The following is a 21290-nucleotide window of genomic DNA, read 5'->3' as shown; positions in this document are numbered from 1 at the left end:
GCCAGTTACCAAAAGGCTGCTAGGTTTTGGAATAGCTGCTCGCTTGGGCATGGTCCACAAAACAAGCAAAGACCAGAAAAGGTTAACTAGAAACACCAAATCATCTGCTTACCTAAACATTTGACCTCCCCGACAGCATAGGCAGAGGCTGCTCTGGGTTTGTTGGTAACAAGTGCAAGCTCTCCAAAATACTGCCCTCTGTGACACCGGGCAATCTCCACTTCTTGGTTAGCTTCTTTACTCGTCATAGTCTGTTGAACAGTATATTTTAATTATTTGCATACAGTTCTGTCTTTGTATGAGGCTGCAGTTAATCCCATACATCTTACAGATCAGTAATAGCTCATTGGTTTAGGGCTTTTAAACTACCAATTCCCAAGTCATGCTCTGCACTGGTAGAACACTAACAGAATGCTCAATTAAAAGTCTGATAAGAAAAGTATATGCCAGCCCACATTGTTTTGAGATTTTACTGTTACAGCTTTGGGAACAGCTATTACATTAGTCTAACACAGGTTCCATCATGCACAACATGTTGTTCCCTAAGGCTGCTTCAGACTGTACAGAAATCCATTCAAGTGCTAACATCTAGTATGTCACTGGAGATAACAGACCCCAGGTTTTGTAAGCTGCAGTTTTCTATAATCCTAGAAGATAAGTTTCATCTCCACCCTTAAGGCCAGGGAGACTATATCAGCTTAGTTTGCAGAGGAGCAGATACAAGCAGAAGATATTCCAACTTTAATAAAGTGACTTCTGGCTACTTCAGAACAGGTATGGAGATTTACAACCTACATCACTTGAGTGACAATGATAAATATAATGAAGTAACATCTTAAAATAAGTCAGTCTTTTTCACGCCACTGGAAAATCAAATCAGGGATTGACCTAAAGCCTACTCATCCAATTTGAACTCACCTTGCTTTTAATCAAGATTTTTACTTCACCAGATTCTACAATGTAAAAACAATCTGCTTTATCGCCCTGTGAAGAGGAAAAGGTAAAACAAATTTTTTTTTTAGTTTACTGTAATAGCATATATTAATGGCATTAAAGCATTCGCTCTGAAGTAGGCCTTGTGCAGAAACCTACTAGAATTGACAAACACTCAAATTCTTAACATTAAAAAGTGACTGGTTAGGTAATACACCAGAGGAACCACAGGGGAAGGAACTATTCATACAAACCGTTCAGCAAGAGGGCAGGTGGAAAGGAAAAAGCAAGAAACTTGATAATATATAGCAAAATCACTTAAGTGCAAATCTTCTGATCCTCATGGAAGTATCCAGTACTTAGTAAAACTCCAACTTAGTGATTGCATTTCTAGATGTCAGTAGGAAGAAAGATCCATTAAACTAAGTATGAGCTCCGTCAATCTGGGGTAAAATAGTGGGAGATCAGCAGAACCCACAATAGCTGTATTGGAGAAGCATGAACACAGAAAGTTAGAGGAGGACAGTTAACAGAAAACCGAAGTCCACAATGTAAGCCACCTACATGAGGAACGATGCAATGGCTGTGTAAATGAAATGAGACAGGTTAAGGAATAAAGCACTCAATAGCAACATGCCATTAAAGGAAAATAAGTCACATTGGGCAAGCGGGAGAAAATAAAAATTGTTAGCAAATTCATATCAAGTTCTAGAAAGATATCACAAGGTGTTGTTGAATAACTGAGTGTGCAACAGAAAATTTTAGTTTAGTCAAATTCAGCTGTTTCCATGAAAAAGTCACTGTGAAGGTGACCAAGCACTGGCACAGGTTGCCAAGAGAGGTTCTGAAGTCTCCATCCTTTGGGATATTCAAAAGCTGTGTGGGTACAGTCCTGGGCAACTGGCTCTAGGTGGCCCTGCCTGAGCAGGGGGTTGGACAAGATGACCTCCAGAGGTCCCTTCTAATCTCAACCATTCTGTGATTCCGTGACAGTTTATAGAACCTTTTTCACATCTAACTAAACTGCATCAGGTTGCAGACCTTCAACAGATCGTAGTTGACATCTGCTCTGGAAAGCTTCACCAGAACTTAATATTTTGAAAGTTTTAGCTGTGACAGAGAAGGACTTTCCTTCTCTATACCAACCCCCACGGCGGGGGCTTGGTATAGGACTGGAAGTCAGAGTGGAGAGCTGGCACATGTCTCCTGCTATGAAACAGAAGCAAAGGGATTAAAGGCTTCAGGGAGACAGATGCTGGATAGGGAACTGATAAGGGAATGGGAACAGCTCAGCAAAAAAACCCAAAAACAACTGTGAAACAATGTGAGGAGAGAGATAAATCTGACATCAAGTCAGGTGGGCAAGGAGACTATGAATGTGACAGGAAGAATGGAGAGAGATGATTACAACTTGAGTATGAAATGTGGGCTGGGAGAAGATGATGCAAGATGTAAACATGGAATTACACAAGAAATTAGGCCCCTAGTTAGGCTTCCTGGGGATGGTCATACACCATTCAGCACAAAGCTTTTCATTCACTGTTACCATCTATCACAACATGAACTAATACTTTCTTCAGAAGTGCGCTGAGTGTAAGTAGTGAAACAGCACTTACTTTTTTAAAAGAGTGAAAACAAACTTAGTGGAAGACAGCCTCAAAAACTGTTAGTGCCTGCTGGTGTTACAAGTGCTTTAAAGCATACTGCTTAACTGAAGGGTCAAATGCCAGAAAGGTAATTAAAATGTAAAGTTATTCACAACAGAAAAGAGGTTCACGATATTGATGCAACTGCTGTAATACAAGAGCTATCACGTCTTTTCCAAGCATAACATTTCATCATTCTTTAGCAGTGTATGACCATCACCCAGACCTATCCAGACTATTAATCCTCCTTTTAAGGGTAGTTATTACAAAAGATTAAAACCAAATGTGTAATTGGATCAATGATTGCGTGGGTTCCTAGTTTTGAGAGTGATTTATAAGCTTTGATTTTTGCTGAGAGTTCAGTTCTCAGGGGCTTAAGCAACAAGATTTTCAACTTAGAAATCTGAGGGTATTTTTGGAGAAAAGTAATCTGGCAGTATTTGGTTATCAGCAAACTAAGGTTGCCTGCATTCAGAGTTATCTGACATTCAAGGTAATTAAGAATAATTATTCAAGACATTATCAAGGAGTCATATTCTGTTTATAAAACAAAACAATGGTTGTGATTAAAAGCCTGCCATTTCAGGTAAGGGTAAGCCAAGGACTTTCTTGCATGAATGTCTACTTGAACTAGAGCACTTTTGCAACAAACAAAGCAACCCCAAGCTAAACGTGATGCAAAATTTCCAGTGTTTCATCAGTAACAGTGTTCCAAAATGTTATTTTGTCACATCTAAAAAAATCTCACGAGCTTGTCCAGCTTCCTATTCCACCACACTGGCCTTAATCTATTACAGCAGACAAAACATACATCAACAACCAAAGGCTGTCAATTGAAGCTAGACCACACCATTGACATACTCTTCCAAAAAGTATTAGGAATAATTAGCCCTGATAGTTTCTTAGAATAATTAGCTGAATTGGGTTCAACTAGCAAAACATTCCCAATAACTTCATTTACTTTCACCCAGATCATACTCCTGTTGAATTGTTTTGGTTCTGTTGTTTAGTCAGACCCAGCAATTAGAGATGCCTTTACTACATGCTTGTGACTCCTTGTTTAATCTGCTCATAGATGACTGAATAGCTGGGGCTTTCATGGAAGATTACATAGACAGACATTTAATTTCAGCTTCTTAAAGCATACTCCTTCTTGAAATCTTGCAAAGACCATTTATAAAAAAACAAACAAATGAGAGAAGAAAAACCCAGAAGATAAAGTAATAGAATAAATTTGTAGCAACAGGTGTACTGGCCATTCCCCAAACATTCAAGAAGTGCTTAAATAAATTGGAAGTATTGAAAGAATAAGTGCCAAGTTGTTCCAAGTAATAGGATTCTATAAGTCAATTCCAAACAGGAAAAAAGAAGCAGAGAAAGGAGAATGACAAAGAGTAATTTAGACTTCAAGTACCTGAGAAATTATACGTTCCCCATCTTGATACACTTTCTCTCCTATAACATCCACTATCTTCATTCGCTCTGATGCCTGGAACAAAGAGGAAAATCAATCATAATCACCTGTTATAGTACATCTTTGGTAAACTCTGTAGCCCTGAAATGAAGTGGCACTCACTGGACACACAGACATGCACTATCTGGGTACTGAAAAACAACCCCTACAATGACATTGATATACTGCACCACAGCTTTAAAGACTACCATATCAATTTGGGAAGCAAATTGTCTAGTATCCCATCTGTGTGCTTTTCTTACCCCCAAAGGTAACAAATAACATATTTGGCTGGTTGAAAGTAAAGGGGCAAGGAAAAAAAAAAAAAAAAAAAAAAGCGAGAGAGAGAAAAAAGACTTCCTCTATGATTCAGTTGAAATTGGAAGAAAACACTCAGGAAAAGGTCATAAAACTTCCTAAGAACAAACTTCAATGAGAAACACCATCAACATGTTTTCAAAATATTTTAGTCACCATACACTTGAATATGGGAGGGTGTGGGGTGGAGGGTGTGTGAGTGTCCTAGAACTCAGGAAGAAGTGGAGAGAGGAAGGGGACACGAAAAGGGTGCCAGCTCTAAACTGTAAGGAGGCACCGCAACAGCGTGCAGAGCAGCAAGGGCAAGAGGTACTACTCTGACATGCAATGAAGCATGCCTGAGCTCAAAAACAGGAAGGGAGACAGAACAGTTGAATTTCCCTCCAGTGTTTCCCATTGCCCATCTGGAATATCATAAAACAATGTTATTGTTTCAGAGCAGTGTAAAAAAGATATTAAGGAAAAAAACCCTACAGTTCAAATTAATATCTCAACAGATGATTTAGTTGTAATCCATTTGTTCCACAAATGCACCTTAATGTAGCCTATGTTTGAGAAACTTCTGATCCATGCATGATTCAACTGCAGTGTGTCATGCAAAAAGCCATCCACTGCTAATGAGTTATTTTTCTGTATCTTTAAATATTTATGAGTCATTTTTGTGCTCAAAAACAGTCAAATTGATGGAACTAGTTTAAGCCAGGCTGTGAGAAAGAGAAGGTGTTGTGCAATTTACCCCCTCTCCACAGCTACCAACATATGTCCAAAACAATATATATTAGAAGTTGCTGTTCACACCTAATTATAATTTGCAATTTTTAAATCTTCTCTCAAAGGGATTAAATGGTCTTCTCAAATACTAAAGATTAATGCTGAAAAATATTCTTATGATGAGAAAACAAAGAAAAGCTAAGTTATGGTGTAAGGCAAAGACAGACACATACTAATTTCAAATCTGCTTGGTACAGCTCCAAAAGCCCTCTGAAGATGCAGGCAGAATCAATAGCTTAGAAATGACAATTTACACATTGTTCCTAAAGTCATGCACCACGCATCAACATGACATCTGTCATTTTGTTCCCAGGTAGCAGTGCTTTCCCCTTTGTCTATTCTTAGTTTACCTCCTGAATACCAGTTAAAGTTAAAGCAAGGCCTACTATGGCCCACATCTTTGTCTCAAATGCAAAATCATCCATGGCTGATAAAGGCCAAATATCTCAGTGATTGTATCATGACTTCAATATTACACCCTCAACTGAAACCACAGCCCTGAGCTCCAATTTTCAGTGTAATACCTGTTTTCTGACATATTTATAGATTTTTGTTTGGTTGTTTTTGAGTGTTTTGTTGTTTTTTTTTTTTAATCTTTACACAGATCGAGGTAAAAGTCAGCAATTCATTTACTGTGAATAAAGGATACGAGGGGGGAAACAAGCGCACAACTTCAACAATTCGAATTAAGTTGTACAGTAGTAAATCTGATACCAAAGCAGCTCTTAACATTTTGTTCTAAGTAAAAACGACACAGATTTCTGATATAGCAGAAACACTGACTGTGGAGCTAATGCTAATGCAAGAATTTGATGCAGATGTCTCTGAGAGGCTTTACCTCCAAGGATTTAAGAAGGGGCACAGACTCAATAAATAATTCATATGTCTTCCTCTTCTTTGCATTGTTTTTCAATATAATTCTTCTGAATGTCACTCGATCCTGCAAGAAACAGCACAGAGAAATATATTATTTCTCCTCACTAAAATGCTCCCGGTTTAACGAACTGACAAACATGAACTAGCAGCATTTGCAACAAGCACTAGGTTTGAGAAGCCAGCTGTTAAAATGAGACCTTATCCATCACAACAGTAACAGCTCTTGTGAGAGCACTTGCTGCAATAACAAATTGAAAAATGGGGAGCTGTAAGACCTGGTTCTTCTCAGATAAGCATTTAAGAATTCCATTTTTTCTACCTTGTATTGTTTTTCACACTTGAGCTTTTGGGTTTTGCTTGGCTGCTTGTTAACATATCTTTCATGCTTCCACATACAATGAAGAACTTACAATCTTCTTGCTGAAGCCACTGGAAATTGGTACTTTCAATACTTATTTAAGGCAACTGCAGGACAAAGGCTGGATTGGAGTCTACTCGAGTCACAGATTTCAAAAGCAAGTTGGAGATTCACACTGCTCTCCAACAGATCAGGCACAGAGCATCACACCAGCTGGATTCACCCCTCCACCTGCCAGGATCCAGAGCACTGGCTTTTTGCAGCGACTACTTCTCAAATGCCAACTGTCCACGCATACCATCAGCACCTTCCCGATGATAAAACCTTTTTGTTTGGTTTTGAAGCCTAAATACCGGGGGTGCCCTGAGGCGCGGGCTCCGCAGCTGCGGGGAGGACACCACATGCCCAGCACGGCCCCCCGCTCCCCCGGCAGACATGTTGGGCAGCTCCTGCCCAGAACCCCAGCAAAATGCGGGTTATTTCCACACGGGGAAGGCAGGGCTCTGCTGCCAGCCATCTGCGATGAGAAAAGCCAAGGGAGCTGCAAGGGAGCAGCAGGCTCGGGGGAAGGGGACAGGCGCTCCCGCCAGGTGGTTTTGCGGGTGCTGGCATTGCAGCACTGCCCACGTCCCTGCCAGGAGCAGGAGCACCAACAGGGTGGGAGCTGCAGTTTACCTTACACGGGGTGTAAAAAATCCAAACCAAAAGGTCAGAGGAAAAGAGTAGAAATTTGGTTAGGAAAACGGTACCCCTAAAAAAATAATCTTTAAAGCTTACATATACCATCGTTAGCAGAAACACCCAAAGTCCTGAGAGACATCCCCTCTGTGTCTCACTTTCTGAAAGCATCAACTGATAGCTCAGCAGTGGCATTCCGAGGTGAAGAGGTATTTTCAAGTAACAGCACGGCTTTATGGGCTGCAGGCTGCAAATACTTGTAACAAAACAATGGCTGATACAGGTGACACCAGGAGAATATAAAAGTTGGAGGTGAAAGATGAAGGGAAGAATGATACTAGAGTCATCCAAGGGAGAGCAGGAGATGATACAACAATCCCTCATGCTTTATTTTTTTAAAGAAATCCTTCAGTAGTAGAAGTCTCTTCAAATTACATCTGGAGAAGCAGAAAGGTGCAGAAATGATCAGGGGAATTGCAAAAGCATAAAAAATTCAGAATTCATTTGTTTGAGAGTATCAGTGAGGGAGGAGAAGTAGCAAGACATTTGAACAAAAAAGGCAGAGCAGTGAAGGAAGCATGTGTGATCATGAGGTTTTCCCCAGACACGCTCAGTAAAAAAGGCTGAGAATATTTCTTTGCTCCAGAAGAGACCCACATTTGATAACTGCTTTGTGCTTGAGCCTTCCAGGCTCTTCTTGGCCTAAGTCTGCAGTGCAACAGGAGTTTCCTAAACGGCAGATAACCCATGAGCTTTAGCAACGACTTCTGCAGACTAATAACAATATATTTAAATTGCATCAGGCACAAAATAGTACAATAAAGCATGACGACAGAGTAACTGGAAGAAATAATCCAAGTTTTAGGCAGGAAAATGCAGCCTTAGTTAATAAAATATCCACAGGACAGATGACTAGCAAGAGGTCCACCTTCAACTACATTCACTTCATTAGCAAGGTGTAATCACAGAAAAAAACAAACCCCAAATTAACCCAGTTTGTCCAGTTCTTTTCAAAAGTAAACCGGAACAAAGATTCATCTTCTCATTGTCTTCCTTTTAGGAATGAGCTCAGCTTGTAGGTAGCTACTTTGTTCTGTCTTGTTCAAGAAATTACATTCTGACGTTACTCCCTGGTTGATTTACCAGAATCTTTTCTTTCAGCTCACAAAGAGAAGGGAAGGCAGATCTCTCAGCAAGCACTGAGATTGTATAAGCATGCTGTGTGTAGCAGCTTATCAGTCCTATAATCAAGGTCACAACACACGGCCAACCCCCAATGATAGTTGCCGAGGAGCCCAGCGCACACAGAAATCACACAACACTTCTGGCTTCAAAGGCTTCGTTGATCGCACAATCCGCTTATTATGTGAGCCCTCACAGACAAGTGAGAGCACTGTGAAAATAACCCTATCCAAACAGTACAGAGAAAAGAACTAAAAAAGGAAAGTAACGCCTACAGCTTTGCATTCAGCACTGCTGGGCTAGAGACAAAGCAACACCATCATTTGGTTTGGTATCTCATAGGTCAGGCTGACCTGAGAACATCTTCCAGGGTAACACAAAGGGACCAGAAACATCATGGCAGTTTATTTTGAAGGAAAACAAAGCTTTGGGCAGTTCTCCTAGCTCTTCAAATTACTGGCATCCTCAAGAAGATAATTAACACCTTTCCATTCTTCTTAAAGCAAACAAAATTATAGGAAGCTGAGTTGAAAATAAAGAACCTAATTTAGGTATTGTTTCCCACCCTGTCATAAAATATGTGCATTAATGCCTCCACTGTCCTCTGCAGGATGAAAACAAAACCAGGGGTTCTCCCCCACCCCCAACAAAAGCCATAATTACAGCAAATGCAAGACAATAAAGGGACAGATAAAACTAGAGATAAGAGCTTTTACAGACAAGTTTTTCTAGAAAGGTGGCCAAAAAGATTTGCGCTATGGATCTCTTATGCCAGGAGGTGAGATAACAGATAGTGATAAAATAGCTATTAACACAAGGAGCCATACCAAGACAAGCACTGAACACCGTGAGTTAGTATTTTAAATTCTTTCCTTACCAGTCCCCAAAGGGCTCCTTCTGTTGTGGCAACGATGGTGGCAGCTCTAGGAGTGTTGTACATCAATGCCAGTTCCCCAAAACTGCCATGATTATCATAGCGGCCCACACAGCGTGACTGGTTGTCTTTTGCTACAACAATATCATACAACCCCCTGGAAAAAATGGAATAGACGCTTTTTGTTAGACAACATTCCAGTATAAATCATAAAAACAGCTTCTTGCTGTTATATAAATAGTCCTCTTACTGCTGCGTGAGATGGAACATGCTTTATTGAGCTTTCCAATTGCCTGATACTAAGCTGCTTCTTTCTACACTATTTTCACAACCATTCTCTCTTAATAAAGCATTTCACTCCTGATGGATCTGGGCAGAATCTACTTGATTTCCTCTGCATAGTATTTTGACACTGCTATTGTAAGTGTTCTGGCTAGGGTGATAGGTAGTTTCATCATCTTTTAACAGTATTTGTCCTCTCACAGCATGCACTTTATCCAGTGAGGCCTCTTTAGAGTGACTTGGATTCATCCAAACCCATTTTCTCTGCGATGGTGTTGCTGCAGTACCTTTGGGATACACTCAGTCCAACTGCTCACGTGCTCCTACGGTTTTGCCTCGATTGCCGATTAAGGGTATGTCTGTATTATAACCCCAAGACGCAATTGTAGCTTGTACCTGCATATGCCCGTGCTAGAGTCAAACTATCCAGTTCTTCTGTGGACAACAGCAACGCTACAGAAGCACAAAGATCACAGAAAAGGACCTTTCTTTAAAATACCAAAGATGCTAAGTGAATTTTGCAGTGCAAACTGACCAGTCTTATTACAAGCAGCACTTCCTGATCCTCAGGCTGGAGGATTTAAGGCTAGTTCCAAGACGTTACACATGCCACATCCTTGCACTGTAGCACAGAGATCTCCAGAGGCAACCATTTCTCACCTGGTATTTGTCTAATAGCTCCCTTATGACCAAAGCTTTTATCACTCAGTTCAACTTCGCACCATTGCAACTCCAAGCGTGCTGACAGTTGAACCAACCAATTTTATCACCATTTTCATGGAGGTGTGGCTACTGAAGTACGTAGGTTATAGCATGCAATGTTCAAAATTGAAGAGCATCCACTGGACTCTCACAAAGCTCTGTGTGTGGAGATGACGCTGTGGGATGCAGTTTTGCAGAACATTACAGGTTCCACTCTAGTCACTGGCTTCAAATTAAAGCCAAGCTAAAAGGTTTTTAATTCCTTTTATTTTTTTGTTTGGTTGGATTTTGTTATAGCTCACTTCTAAAAACAGGAAAGCTCTCTACAGCTGATGACTTCTAGCCAGGATCTCTGAACAGATCAAGAGGAAAGCGTTCGAGCACTGGAAGCTTCCTTGCACTTAGATCAGAGGGAGCTGTAACCTGTTTAAATTGGAAAGGCCGCCTCATCCTGTTCTCCAAGAGGCACACTTCTTACGTTATAATGAATTTAAGGGAACAGTGTCCCAGAATTTACTATGAACCAAAAGACTACTCTGATGAAGATGCAGGTACAAGTCCAGCAAGTCAAAGCTCAAGACACAAATATGTATCAAACAGCACCACAGCAAGTACACATGAAGAAACAGGCTATGCATAGAAAAGTAGCCCTTTACGAGTCAAACAAGTGTCTGTAGCACCCTCAGGACTGTATTATGCTTGGAGCTTTAAAAATAATTTAAAAATATAGCTTAACTAGAATTGATTAATTCATGGCTATGGCACCAGAAATTGTTCACGGACTAGTCACTGGCCTAAGAGACTTTACAAAACATATCATGCCCTGAAGAAAGCAAGCAGGGAACACCTTCCTGGCTTTAAACAGCTGAACATGCATATAATTTTTCCCAGAAGTTTAGATATCTTTGTCAGAAGGAATGGTATTATCTCCCAGAACATCATTAGGCATATAAGGAAAAAAAATACAAACCCCTAAGAATCAACAGAAATGGTAGTAGGTGCAACTTCTCATGGTAAACAAGTATGGAAACAGACTCACTGGTGAGACCTGCCTAGTATTAACAGCAGAGGGTCTTCCAGGATTGCTGATGGACAGCTCTGGGTTTGTTAAGATATCTTTGAACACTGCTGCATCTAAAAAAACCGCATACTACAGGACAGCTTTATGCCACTTTCATTTGGAGGATGTTCCACAAAGTGGACATTATGTGCAAACAAACAAGCAATTAAAATACATCAAAGTGAGGAAGCTTTACACAATGGATTGTGGGTCTACTGTATCAAAGCCTTTCAGACCCAGAGAAAAGTTTGGCTACTGGATCAACAGTAGATGGGCTTCAGACACGTCAGAAGATCCAAGAAATCTAGTCTCAGTCACCCAGAATGCTAAAAGAGGAAGCCATGCGCATGAAGATTTTGTAACATCCTTACCAGACACCTTTTACACTCAACCACTTACTCACACTTAGGAGACAGGGAAAAGAAACCTACAGCGTACTAACAGTAAACTAAATAAGGATTAGCATTGATGGGAAGTTTCGCTAATTATTGTAATGTCCAACATTTATTTAATGTTTCTCAACGGCACCAGAGCCACTGTTTTCAGAGGCTTTTTGATCTGGAAGAGCCATCTGTGAGCACCTTAAGCAAATGCAACAACTTCCTCCCATCCCTCACAGCCTGAAAGTCACTTACTAGAACCATTTATTTCCAAATAACTATAGCCATGTAACCTTCAGCAAGCATTCAGCTGTCTGTGGCCCAAGGACTAAACTGGTGAGGCACCACTGGATGACCTTGGCTCAGCTTTATTGAGCAAACTGTTGCTGAGCTGTGAGACAGTTCACGAGCTAAAGCCCTGCAAGGTAAGAGGAATAAAAACACAGACCAAAGTGTAATTGTTGAGATGGTAATCGTTAGGAGCTCAAGGACTCAAAAGAAAAACACTGACAGGAAAAAATATAAAACCCCAAGGAAAAAAAAAGCAGAAAAGGAGAAGAGGGCAACTCAGCAAGATTGTGGATTGGTCTGTTCCAAGAGGCAACCGAGGCCAGCGCTAGGTGCCTCCTCAGCAGTGATAAGCATACTAATATTTAGCCACGCAACACATTCATCCTAGCTCTCCCTTCTATGTAGTAAACACTAAATAGCTGCTGCACCCTCAGGTTGCATCTGTCCTGCCTGCTGCCCCCCTGTGCATGGTAAAAGACACTCAGACAAAAGTGATCTGGCGAGGGAATATTAAGAACAGAAGGCTGAGGAGAATGTGTGTGAAGGGGTCTGTGCTAGAAAGCCTGTTTTTCTACGCAGACAAGAAGCTGAAGAGTTAGATCTGCAACACAAAGTCACTGTTCATTCAGACAGGAAGAAACTCATCCAGGGATATTTAGGCATTAATGACTCAAAAGTAACAAGACATGCCTACTGAGGCCTTGAAAGAGCCAGTCCTCTGAATTTGCACTTGCAGGCAAATGGAAATAGTGTAGCTTTCCTGCTATTCTTTTGCATCAAAAATTGGGTGGGTGGCAGGAGGACGACTGGAAAGGGAGTGAGGAGGCCAGAAAAATCTGTAACTGTTTATTTCTTTATAGTAACTGAATAGCCAACGTAAGAGGTGCACCCAAGTGTTTACAGCAAAGGCTGGTACGCTGTATTGCTAGACAAAAATCAAGTTTTATTTCCCTCACTGTATAGCCTTTCTGACACATACTTTTGGCAACATATTTATGTTACTGTATTATACCTTAAGAGTAAAATAAAACAAAAACTTAAAAACATGAAACCTCCTAACTCAACTACTTCTTGATAGAAAAAAACATTGTGAAATAGCATTAAATCTGTAGAACAGAGACCATAAAAACATTTACCTGAATATCAAAGACAAGGTTCCATTTCACTTCTTTGTTTTAAAACTTGTAGTAGGAAGAGCTTTTTAGTAGCCAACAGGTTAAGAAACTTACTCAAAAATAAACTAAAATAGGCTGATGGCATCTAACATTTTTGAGATGCTCCCAAACTGCTTTTAAGTTTCCTCAAGATTAGGAACTGCTGCTCTGTACACATCTCAGCTTTTCAGAGCTGGTGGCTCTGGCTCCCGTGAGTTTTAGTCTGCAGCACCTTACTCTTACCTGGGACAGCCTGATCTCCCCAGTGAACATGGCAAAGAAAGAACTAGTCCTATCTGGCCAAAGACTTGGGATTGGCCTGAGGCACAGAAGCTGAGGGAGGTAACTAAGTGCAGAAATGGAGCACTGGTTTAGGCTAATGGTACGGTGTGGCAGAGGACAGAACAATGGGCATATGGTCAGACTATATTCAAGGTCGCCTTATGTTCTGTAATTCCACTAATCAGAAAGGGGAATGTACTTAAAATAAACAAGGATCATTTAAAATGAACAATTTTTAACCTATAAATTATTTTTCAAACTCCTTAAACAGCACAGATGACAATTCAAAAGGCAACACACTGCCTTGAAGAACTGCTTTGAAAGCATTTAATACAGTACTAATGGTGCCATCATTTCAGTGATAAGGAAGATAACAGTGCATCAAAGAAGTACTTTCCTAAGATTGTGTTCCAACAGACACTTACAATTAGGTCAGTAATACTCTGTTTAATATTAGAGTTTTACGGGAAGAAATAGATCTCTGTCCTTAATTCTTCTGCAAATACAGTGATGGAAACCTTCTATGACGGACTGACTAGCTGGGCAGATGAGGGGAGAGCAGTGGATGTTGCCTCCCTTAACCTCAGCAAGGCTTTTGACACTGTCTCCTGTAACATCCTCATAGGTAAGCTCAGGAAGTGTGGACTAGATGAGAGGACAGTGACATGGACCGAGAACTGGCTGAATGGCAGAGCTCAGAGGGGTGCGCCGAGTCTGGCTGGAGGCCTGTAGCTCGCAGTGTTCCCCAGAGGTCAGTACTGGGTCCAGTCCTATTCAACTTATTCATCAATGACCTGGAAGAAGGGACAGAGCGCGCCCTCAGCAAGTTTGCTGATCATACAAAACTGGGAGGAGTAGCTGATACACCGGAGGCTGTGCTGCCATTCAGTGAGACCTGGACAGGCTGGAGAGCTGGGTGGAGAGGAACCTCATGAAATTCAGTAAGGGCAAGTGTAAGGTCCTGCACCTGGGGAGGAACATCCCCATGCATCAGCACAGGCTGGGGGCTGACCTGCTGAAAGGCAGCTCTGCAGAGAAGGACCTGGGAGTTCTGGTGGACGGCAAGTTGCCCACGGGCCAGCAGTGTACCCTTGAGGCCAAGCAGGTCAAGGGAGGCAATCCTCACCCTCTGCTCCGCCCTGGTGAGGCTGCATCTGGAGTGCTGTGTCCCGTTCTGGGCTCCCCAGTTCAAGAGAGACAGGGAACTGCTGGAGAGGGTTCAGCAGAGAGCTACAAAGATGATGAGAGGGCTTTCCTCCTTTTCCTTATGAGGAAAGGCTGAGAGAGCTGGGCCTGTTTAGCCTGGAGAAGAGAAAGCTGAGAGGGGAACTTACCAATGTCCACAAATATCTGAAGGGCGATGGGGCCAAGAGGACGGGGCCAGGCTCTTTTCAGTGGTGCCCAGTGACAGAACAAGAGGCAACGGGCACAAACTGCAACACAGGCAGTTCCATCTGAATATGAGGAAGAACTTCTTTACCTTAAGGGTGACACAGCACTGGCACAGGCTGCCCAGAGATTGTGGAGTCTCCTTTCTCTGGAGACATTCAAAACCCGCCTGGATGTGACTCTGTGCAGACTGCTCTCAGTGAACCTGCCTTCGCAGGAGGTTGGACTAGATCCCAAGAGGTCCCTTCCAACCCTGACCATTATGTGATTAAAAGTGACGTTAGCCAAAATTTCTTCCAAAAGGGCAAAAGATACTCAAAATGTGCACGCACCACATTTCTATTATATGGCTGTTGCACGTATATGTGATCTACAAAATTATGTGAATTTGCTTAATGTAAGAAATTGCAAAATGGCACCTTAAACTGTGCAAATACAAGTCACATGACAAACAGAAGAAAAGAAACCATAAGTCTCTGAAGTCAAGTGGTCAAAACTAATTGGACAAAGTCCAGGTTGTTCCATGGTAGCCACTACCACGGGTTTTTATTTCCTGTATTCTTCTTCCCTTCCTTACCATATGGTTTCTTCAGAAGAAACACATCTTGGTCTAGAAACAGCACATAATATGGCTGGGTTTAAGCTATGCATATGCTGATGGGCACAGAAGCTAAACTGAACAAATTATAGGCAAGCTCATGCTGCGGCCCTTTCCTCAGAGAAAGTGGTATTTGAGTTTTCACACAGTCACACAGAACACGTTAAAACCCAGCAGGTTTGAAATGTCCACCTCTGTCAAATCTGATTGCCCATGGGCAAATGATTCAAAAGTCAGTGGAGGCCTAAAGAGGAAAATGGAAAGATCAAAGAAAGAGGCAATGAATGCAAAAAGTAAGTTTACTTCAGAAACTGTCCTACAGTAAGCACTTCCCTGCCATTTCTAAGAAACTGGAAAAAAACATACTCTACATTTCAAAGGCACAGTTGCTTACCGCTCAACAACATAGAAGTTGTCTCCATCATCACCTTGGTCAATTACATGTTCCTGAGGTTTCACCTTCCTCTCAAACATGGCATCAAGGACCTGAGACAGCTGCTCCTATAAAACAAACAGGAGGAGGAGGAAAAACACAAACAAAAAAACCTCTCAGAAAAATACACCTTAGCATTACTGCTAGACAAGGGTGGATAAAAGTTCATGTGACAATCTGGATAGTGAAGGGTAACATGCGTTGCGTTACTTTTACTGTATGCAAATACAAGTAATGCTGATATTAAATGTTGATTTCCACTAGCACCTCACTTCCAGCTTATTAATCTAAGTTCAATAATGCAGAAAACCATAGATGCTTCCATTACGGAAGAGCTATCATCTCAAATTTATGTCCAAACGGCTTAACTTACGCCTATCATTTCAGTGCCAAAGCGCACACATACAGCAAGGTCTCACTTGGTATAATCTGACACAGCATCACTGCAACTGATACATATTGATTTATGTCAACATGCATTATATGTACATATGTAGAAACTGCACCACAATTTGTTAGTAACTTATCTGTACTGTCATCATCTAAGAGCCCCAGTCATGATTCAGGACCGTACTGGACAAGACTCTATACAAACAAGATAGTTTGTGTCTTGGAGGACCTGCAAATCCAGCACAAGACAAGATCAAATAGGTACAGATGGGAAGCACATACAGAACGTGGGATAATGGTGGTCTGCACAGCAGACTCAGGCTAGGTTTCTCTGGTGAGCCATGACTAAACCTTATTTTGTAGGCAGCACAGCCAGGGAAGCTGTGAAAGCCCAGAGATATGATGCCATATAAATGCCTTGTCTCAGTGCTGACCCGCTTCACTATCTCAGTTGTTCCAAAGTCCATTAACAACAGACTTCCATTGCATTTTCAATGACTAGATGTTCAAAGCTGAAGATGTAGATCACAGCTGAGTTACTAAAAATATACCGCATGAACACGCAAACTAGTCTTTATGCTGCTAGATACACTTGACATATTTACTGTGCTCCTTAAATTAGGAATAATCATTGCAGCATTTGTAGGCACCACTATATTGAAAATATTGCCTATCTTTTCACTAGAATCCTGTTTTCTTGTCTTTAAAAACTCTCCTGATATTTAAACTAAACAATCATTGCATGAAAGCAATTTCTTTTAACTACGTATTTCACAGCATGCATTTAAGTAGCAGTTGTCAGAAAACAAGAAATGGAGATTTTTAAAGAGCTTTTTTAAAATACTGTAACTCAAAAATGCTTTATTTGGAAGATAAACAGGCAGAGACTTAGCATTTGAAGTAAATAAAACTGTCAATAAAAGGACAAGCTTCGTCAGATTTCTGAACTGTAAAAAGCTGTCTTGCTTTAAACATGGGTACTGAGCACCCTGAGAAGCCTTGCTGGTAAGGATAACAGTTGTTGCTCTCACCCAGTACAAAATTCAATATTACAAATTACAAATCCTGTAACCAGGATTCTATAGACTCATAAGACACTGTGGAGCCCATGCATAATATATCATACAGAGCTTCTAACAGCAGAGAAGTTATTACTCCCCTAGCACTTTATTTTGAAACATAAACCAAGTTTATCGCTGGGGATGCTCAAAATCTCAGTGTTAAACTCTGTGACAATCTGAATTTGAGTTCAATTTAGTTCACCTTGCTAGAAGTGATCCACTGGACACTGGCTCCCTCATGCTTGATACCAAGTATTACAGCAACTACTCATGCAAGTAAAGACATTTAAAAGGGCTGTTGAGCCACTGGGCCTAGATTCAGCACAGTTCACCTAAATGCAGCCAGTGGAAAAGGGATTAATCGGGCCAGGACATTTGAGTCACACAATCATATTTACTTCTAAAGGGGTTTTATGCAGTTTTGTTGCTGAGTTTGTTTGCTTGTATTTAACAGTTTTACATGGTGCTTTTTAGAGGTTAAGAAGCAAAAGAACGTATTTTGAGTCTTAATTTGAAAGTGTTCCTCACAATTATTCAAGGGCATTGCACACTGAGCAAAAGCAGCAGCCATGCATTCTGCCTTTCAGTGTGTATTCTACAGCCAACCTTCCAAACCAGCCCCATTATTCAGAGAGAGGTAAAAAGTTATTGGGAGGAAGGGTGAAAGGATGCAAGTTCCATACTCCCTTTGTACCCAATTACTAGGAAAGCTTTTCCCTCTCTCCTAAGTGCCCTTTATCATACTACAATCAACGTATGGACTGCAGTCATCTTTTTCAGCCATGTGCTATCTTAAAGCCTGAGTCTTTAACAGTTGCAATTAAGATAATCTCCATTACCTCTCAGCTGCTTAAAAAGCTTTCCCATAAAGCAGTATTTTTCCAAGCCCACTTTCTCAGCTCAAAACTGTTTTTTGAAGTCATCTTTGAATATAAACTGGTTATCAATTTTTGCTTCTGGGTGATTTTGCTGGAAGCTAAAAGATCAGCCTACTCAATCTGAATGGCGATCACATCTTGCACATACCCCTTGAGCTGCTGAATGTTCTTAAATAGGTTTAATTTTTTACCATACATCATCAGATTACTTGCAAAAGAAACCTTTAAAATGTCTTAAGTAAATAGGTTTAACGACAACAGGAATCTCAGAACACCAAAAGGTCAGTCTTGGAAAGGACAGCTTTCAGGGAAACTTTTTGACAGAATGTCAGTTCCTCAATCCTGCTGCAATCAAAAGCCTCCAATGATTATTTTGAGAATGCAGTTCAGTGACTCTTGAGTTTGTACAGCAACCAGGAACTGGGAGAACTTCCTGGTTTTCCAGGACAGCAGTGCTTCTGAAACCATAAGCTATCAACATCCATCCTTTCATAGCTCAGGTATAGCTCAATGATTCAAACCACAAAGCTGCCCGGACCCATTGCTGGTGTTACAGCTTTCATTCTTCCCCAACCTGTAGCAGAGGTGTCAGTTCAGTTTTCATGGAAACACCAGACCAGAGATGAGATGCATTTACTCTATGGCCTCTCAGAGGCTGGGTTAGAGGATCTCCAAAGGTCTGTTCCTGAATTATCCTATGATCCTCATTAAAAAAATTCATACCAATTAAGATTAATAAATGCGAGTAATGGAGAGTCATCATTAAAACTCCATGCTGAGGCAATGAGTAACTAATAACCAACTTCAGCAATAAAAATGAGTAAGAATAGAACAACCTAAAAACATGACTTTCTATTCATTTAGAAAAAATTTACTAACATATAGGCATTTAAGAAAAAGGTGCAGCAACCTGAATTCATGCAAATGTGGATAGCGTTCAGTATCACAATTGTGTAAGTAATTTCCTTTTTAAATTGCCCATAAAATTATGAACTGCTTCCTAGGGAAAAGGAAATCAGGTGCAACGGCACCCAACAGCACATACTGAAAGATAAGCAAAAGAATTACAAAACACCCCACCACAAAACCACAAAAAAGCCCCAAACACCAAACTTTTCTCTAACAGAAAAAAAATAAATGAATTTGCAGGGAGAGGAATCTGACAATCATGGTATTTGTTCATATTGTTCATTCAGTGCTGATCTCCAAACACACATCCCAATCCAGCCTGCATATAATTAATAATCCATGAACTGTCACAATGCAAACAAGTGTCTGGACTGTTAGATCATGCTATTACCTGTACCTACAAACTGCCAACTCCATTTAAGGTTTCCTTACAACTTTATTACCTGATCTAGGTTTTTGAAGAGCAGGATATCTTTACATGCTTCCTGCAGTCTGCATCGTTGTTCATCAGTTTTTGGATGAACTACCTTTAAAACAAAGTAAAACAAAATTGTCATGACAACAAAGGAATAGGATTATAGACTGAACCCACACTTCAGAGTGAAAAAGCAGAACACAATTTAAGAGTGTTAAAGTATACAGCTCTTTTTTGTTGTTTGCATAAACAGTATTTATGCATACAATGCAAGACAGAATGGAAGACATATGTATATTATATTTTATACATGTATGTATGAAATATGTATGTATGAAATATATTATGCTGACAATTAACACATGCAAAATAACAGTCAAGACAGACAAGAAGGAAGATGCCTTTTCTTTTCCCTTCCCCTTCTAACCCAGCCACAGATACAGTCAAGGCTTGAGAAGCTGGAACAGAGGAAAAAGTCAACAGTTTTCTTTCTAAACTCTGGCTATATCAATCCCAATATACTTACTGTTGCCATATAAGTAGCATATAAGATTTGATACATATGTATCTCAGTCCACCTAGTAACAGAAGTTACCTAAGTAGTATTTTATTTTTTCAACAAAATTACTTAAATAAAAGCTTTGCTGTTTAAGAGAAAAATTTTTGTTATTTCTTTCCATTTATAAACATCTCATCAGGTTAAAGGAACCAACACTCGCTGTGTCATAAAAATGTTTATATATGTGCTTGTTGGAGGATAATTAGGAAAACATAGAAAAAAAATATTAATTACCTCACATTCACCACATGAGCTATATTTCTGGAATTTCTGGAATAACAAGGATTCCAAAACACAGTTACATTAATAGGTATTTCTAATATTCTAAATTTCTAAATTTCATTGTCCAAAGTTGAGCAGATCTCAGATCCTTGTTTTAAGAAAAAACTGAATATTGAATCATTAGTCAGGAAAATTAAGACTTTTGATAAAATAAATGTATCCAGGTTTACAAATATTTGGATGATCAGAGACACAGAATTTTTTTTAATAGCATCTTATTTATGAAGCGTTGTGGTTTTTAAAGACAAATGAAACTAGACCTAAATATTCATTGCAGAAGTGTAAGCATCCTTGAGATGTAATTTGGAAAAGGATCACCAGAAGTCAAGAGAAAACACTGACCCTCACCAGCCAGGCTACCAGATTTACTCACATAAAAGCATCTCTGAAGACATACATACAATTACAGTATCTGGACTTGCAATTCCTAGAAATTCCCACCTTTCAAAAACAACAGAACTGGTGGCCACAGTCAAAACATTTCAGCAAAGTATTTCTCCTAACCAGGCAGAACTGCTTTGACAAGAAAGGCAGTAAAAAGCATGTGAGGAATTTTAAGCACCCATAAAGAAACAGCTGCGGTAAAGCTTAACTAATTCTTCCCAACAGCATACATGCTTTAAGAATTGCCTCAACAGTTTTAAGATAATTAAGAAAGGAAAATATCCAAAATTTTAAAGATGGTAGACTTAAACACAGCTCTCGAATCCTTTGAAGTAAAATTATATTAAAGCTACAGTGACTAAAAAAAGTGCATGAGACAAAGTGGCCCTAAATTTCAGAGCAATGTCACTTTCTCAATGTCAGCACACCACAGAGCCTCTCAGAACAAATTGCACAAATGGTTGGGAAAAGGTGACACAGACATCTGCCTGTCAAACTGCAAATCGAACCATGCATGATGCAATGCACTCATTCTTACCCTTTGTTCTGTATCTTCCTCCTCTTCATCTGGATTGAAAGCTTCAGCACAAACTTGGAAGATAAAGAGGAAATTAATAAAAATAAGCAATTACATGAGAACATCAAACAAAATCAAGTTTAAATTCCTTTCTTTTGTATGTTATCTTCCTACAGAAAAAACAAATAACTTGGTTTTATGTCAGTATACTGTCAGAGGCTTAAATCCTATCTAT

General features: G+C 40.2%; 1 protein-coding gene across 2 annotated transcripts in view; it reads right to left on the bottom strand.

Annotated features, from left to right (window-relative positions):
* Positions 1–21290, bottom strand: part of PRKAR2A (protein kinase cAMP-dependent type II regulatory subunit alpha) — a 68898-nt gene that overhangs the window by 4922 nt on the left and 42686 nt on the right. For both annotated transcript variants that reach the window (XM_037382869.1, XM_037382870.1), the window contains 8 exons: positions 21077–21129; positions 19342–19425; positions 15622–15728; positions 9093–9246; positions 5960–6061; positions 3994–4068; positions 919–984; positions 113–251 (listed from right to left, as the gene is read on the bottom strand). In XM_037382869.1, coding sequence (XP_037238766.1) covers positions 113–251; positions 919–984; positions 3994–4068; positions 5960–6061; positions 9093–9246; positions 15622–15728; positions 19342–19425; positions 21077–21129 — 780 coding nt within the window. The remainder of the gene's footprint in view (positions 1–112; positions 252–918; positions 985–3993; positions 4069–5959; positions 6062–9092; positions 9247–15621; positions 15729–19341; positions 19426–21076; positions 21130–21290) is intronic.

The sequence above is a fragment of the Falco rusticolus genome, chromosome 4 (assembly GCF_015220075.1).
Source record: "Falco rusticolus isolate bFalRus1 chromosome 4, bFalRus1.pri, whole genome shotgun sequence".
Lineage (NCBI taxonomy): Eukaryota > Metazoa > Chordata > Aves > Falconiformes > Falconidae > Falco > Falco rusticolus.
Note: the sequence above shows the minus strand (reverse complement) of the source record. Positions and strands in the feature narration are given on the sequence as shown.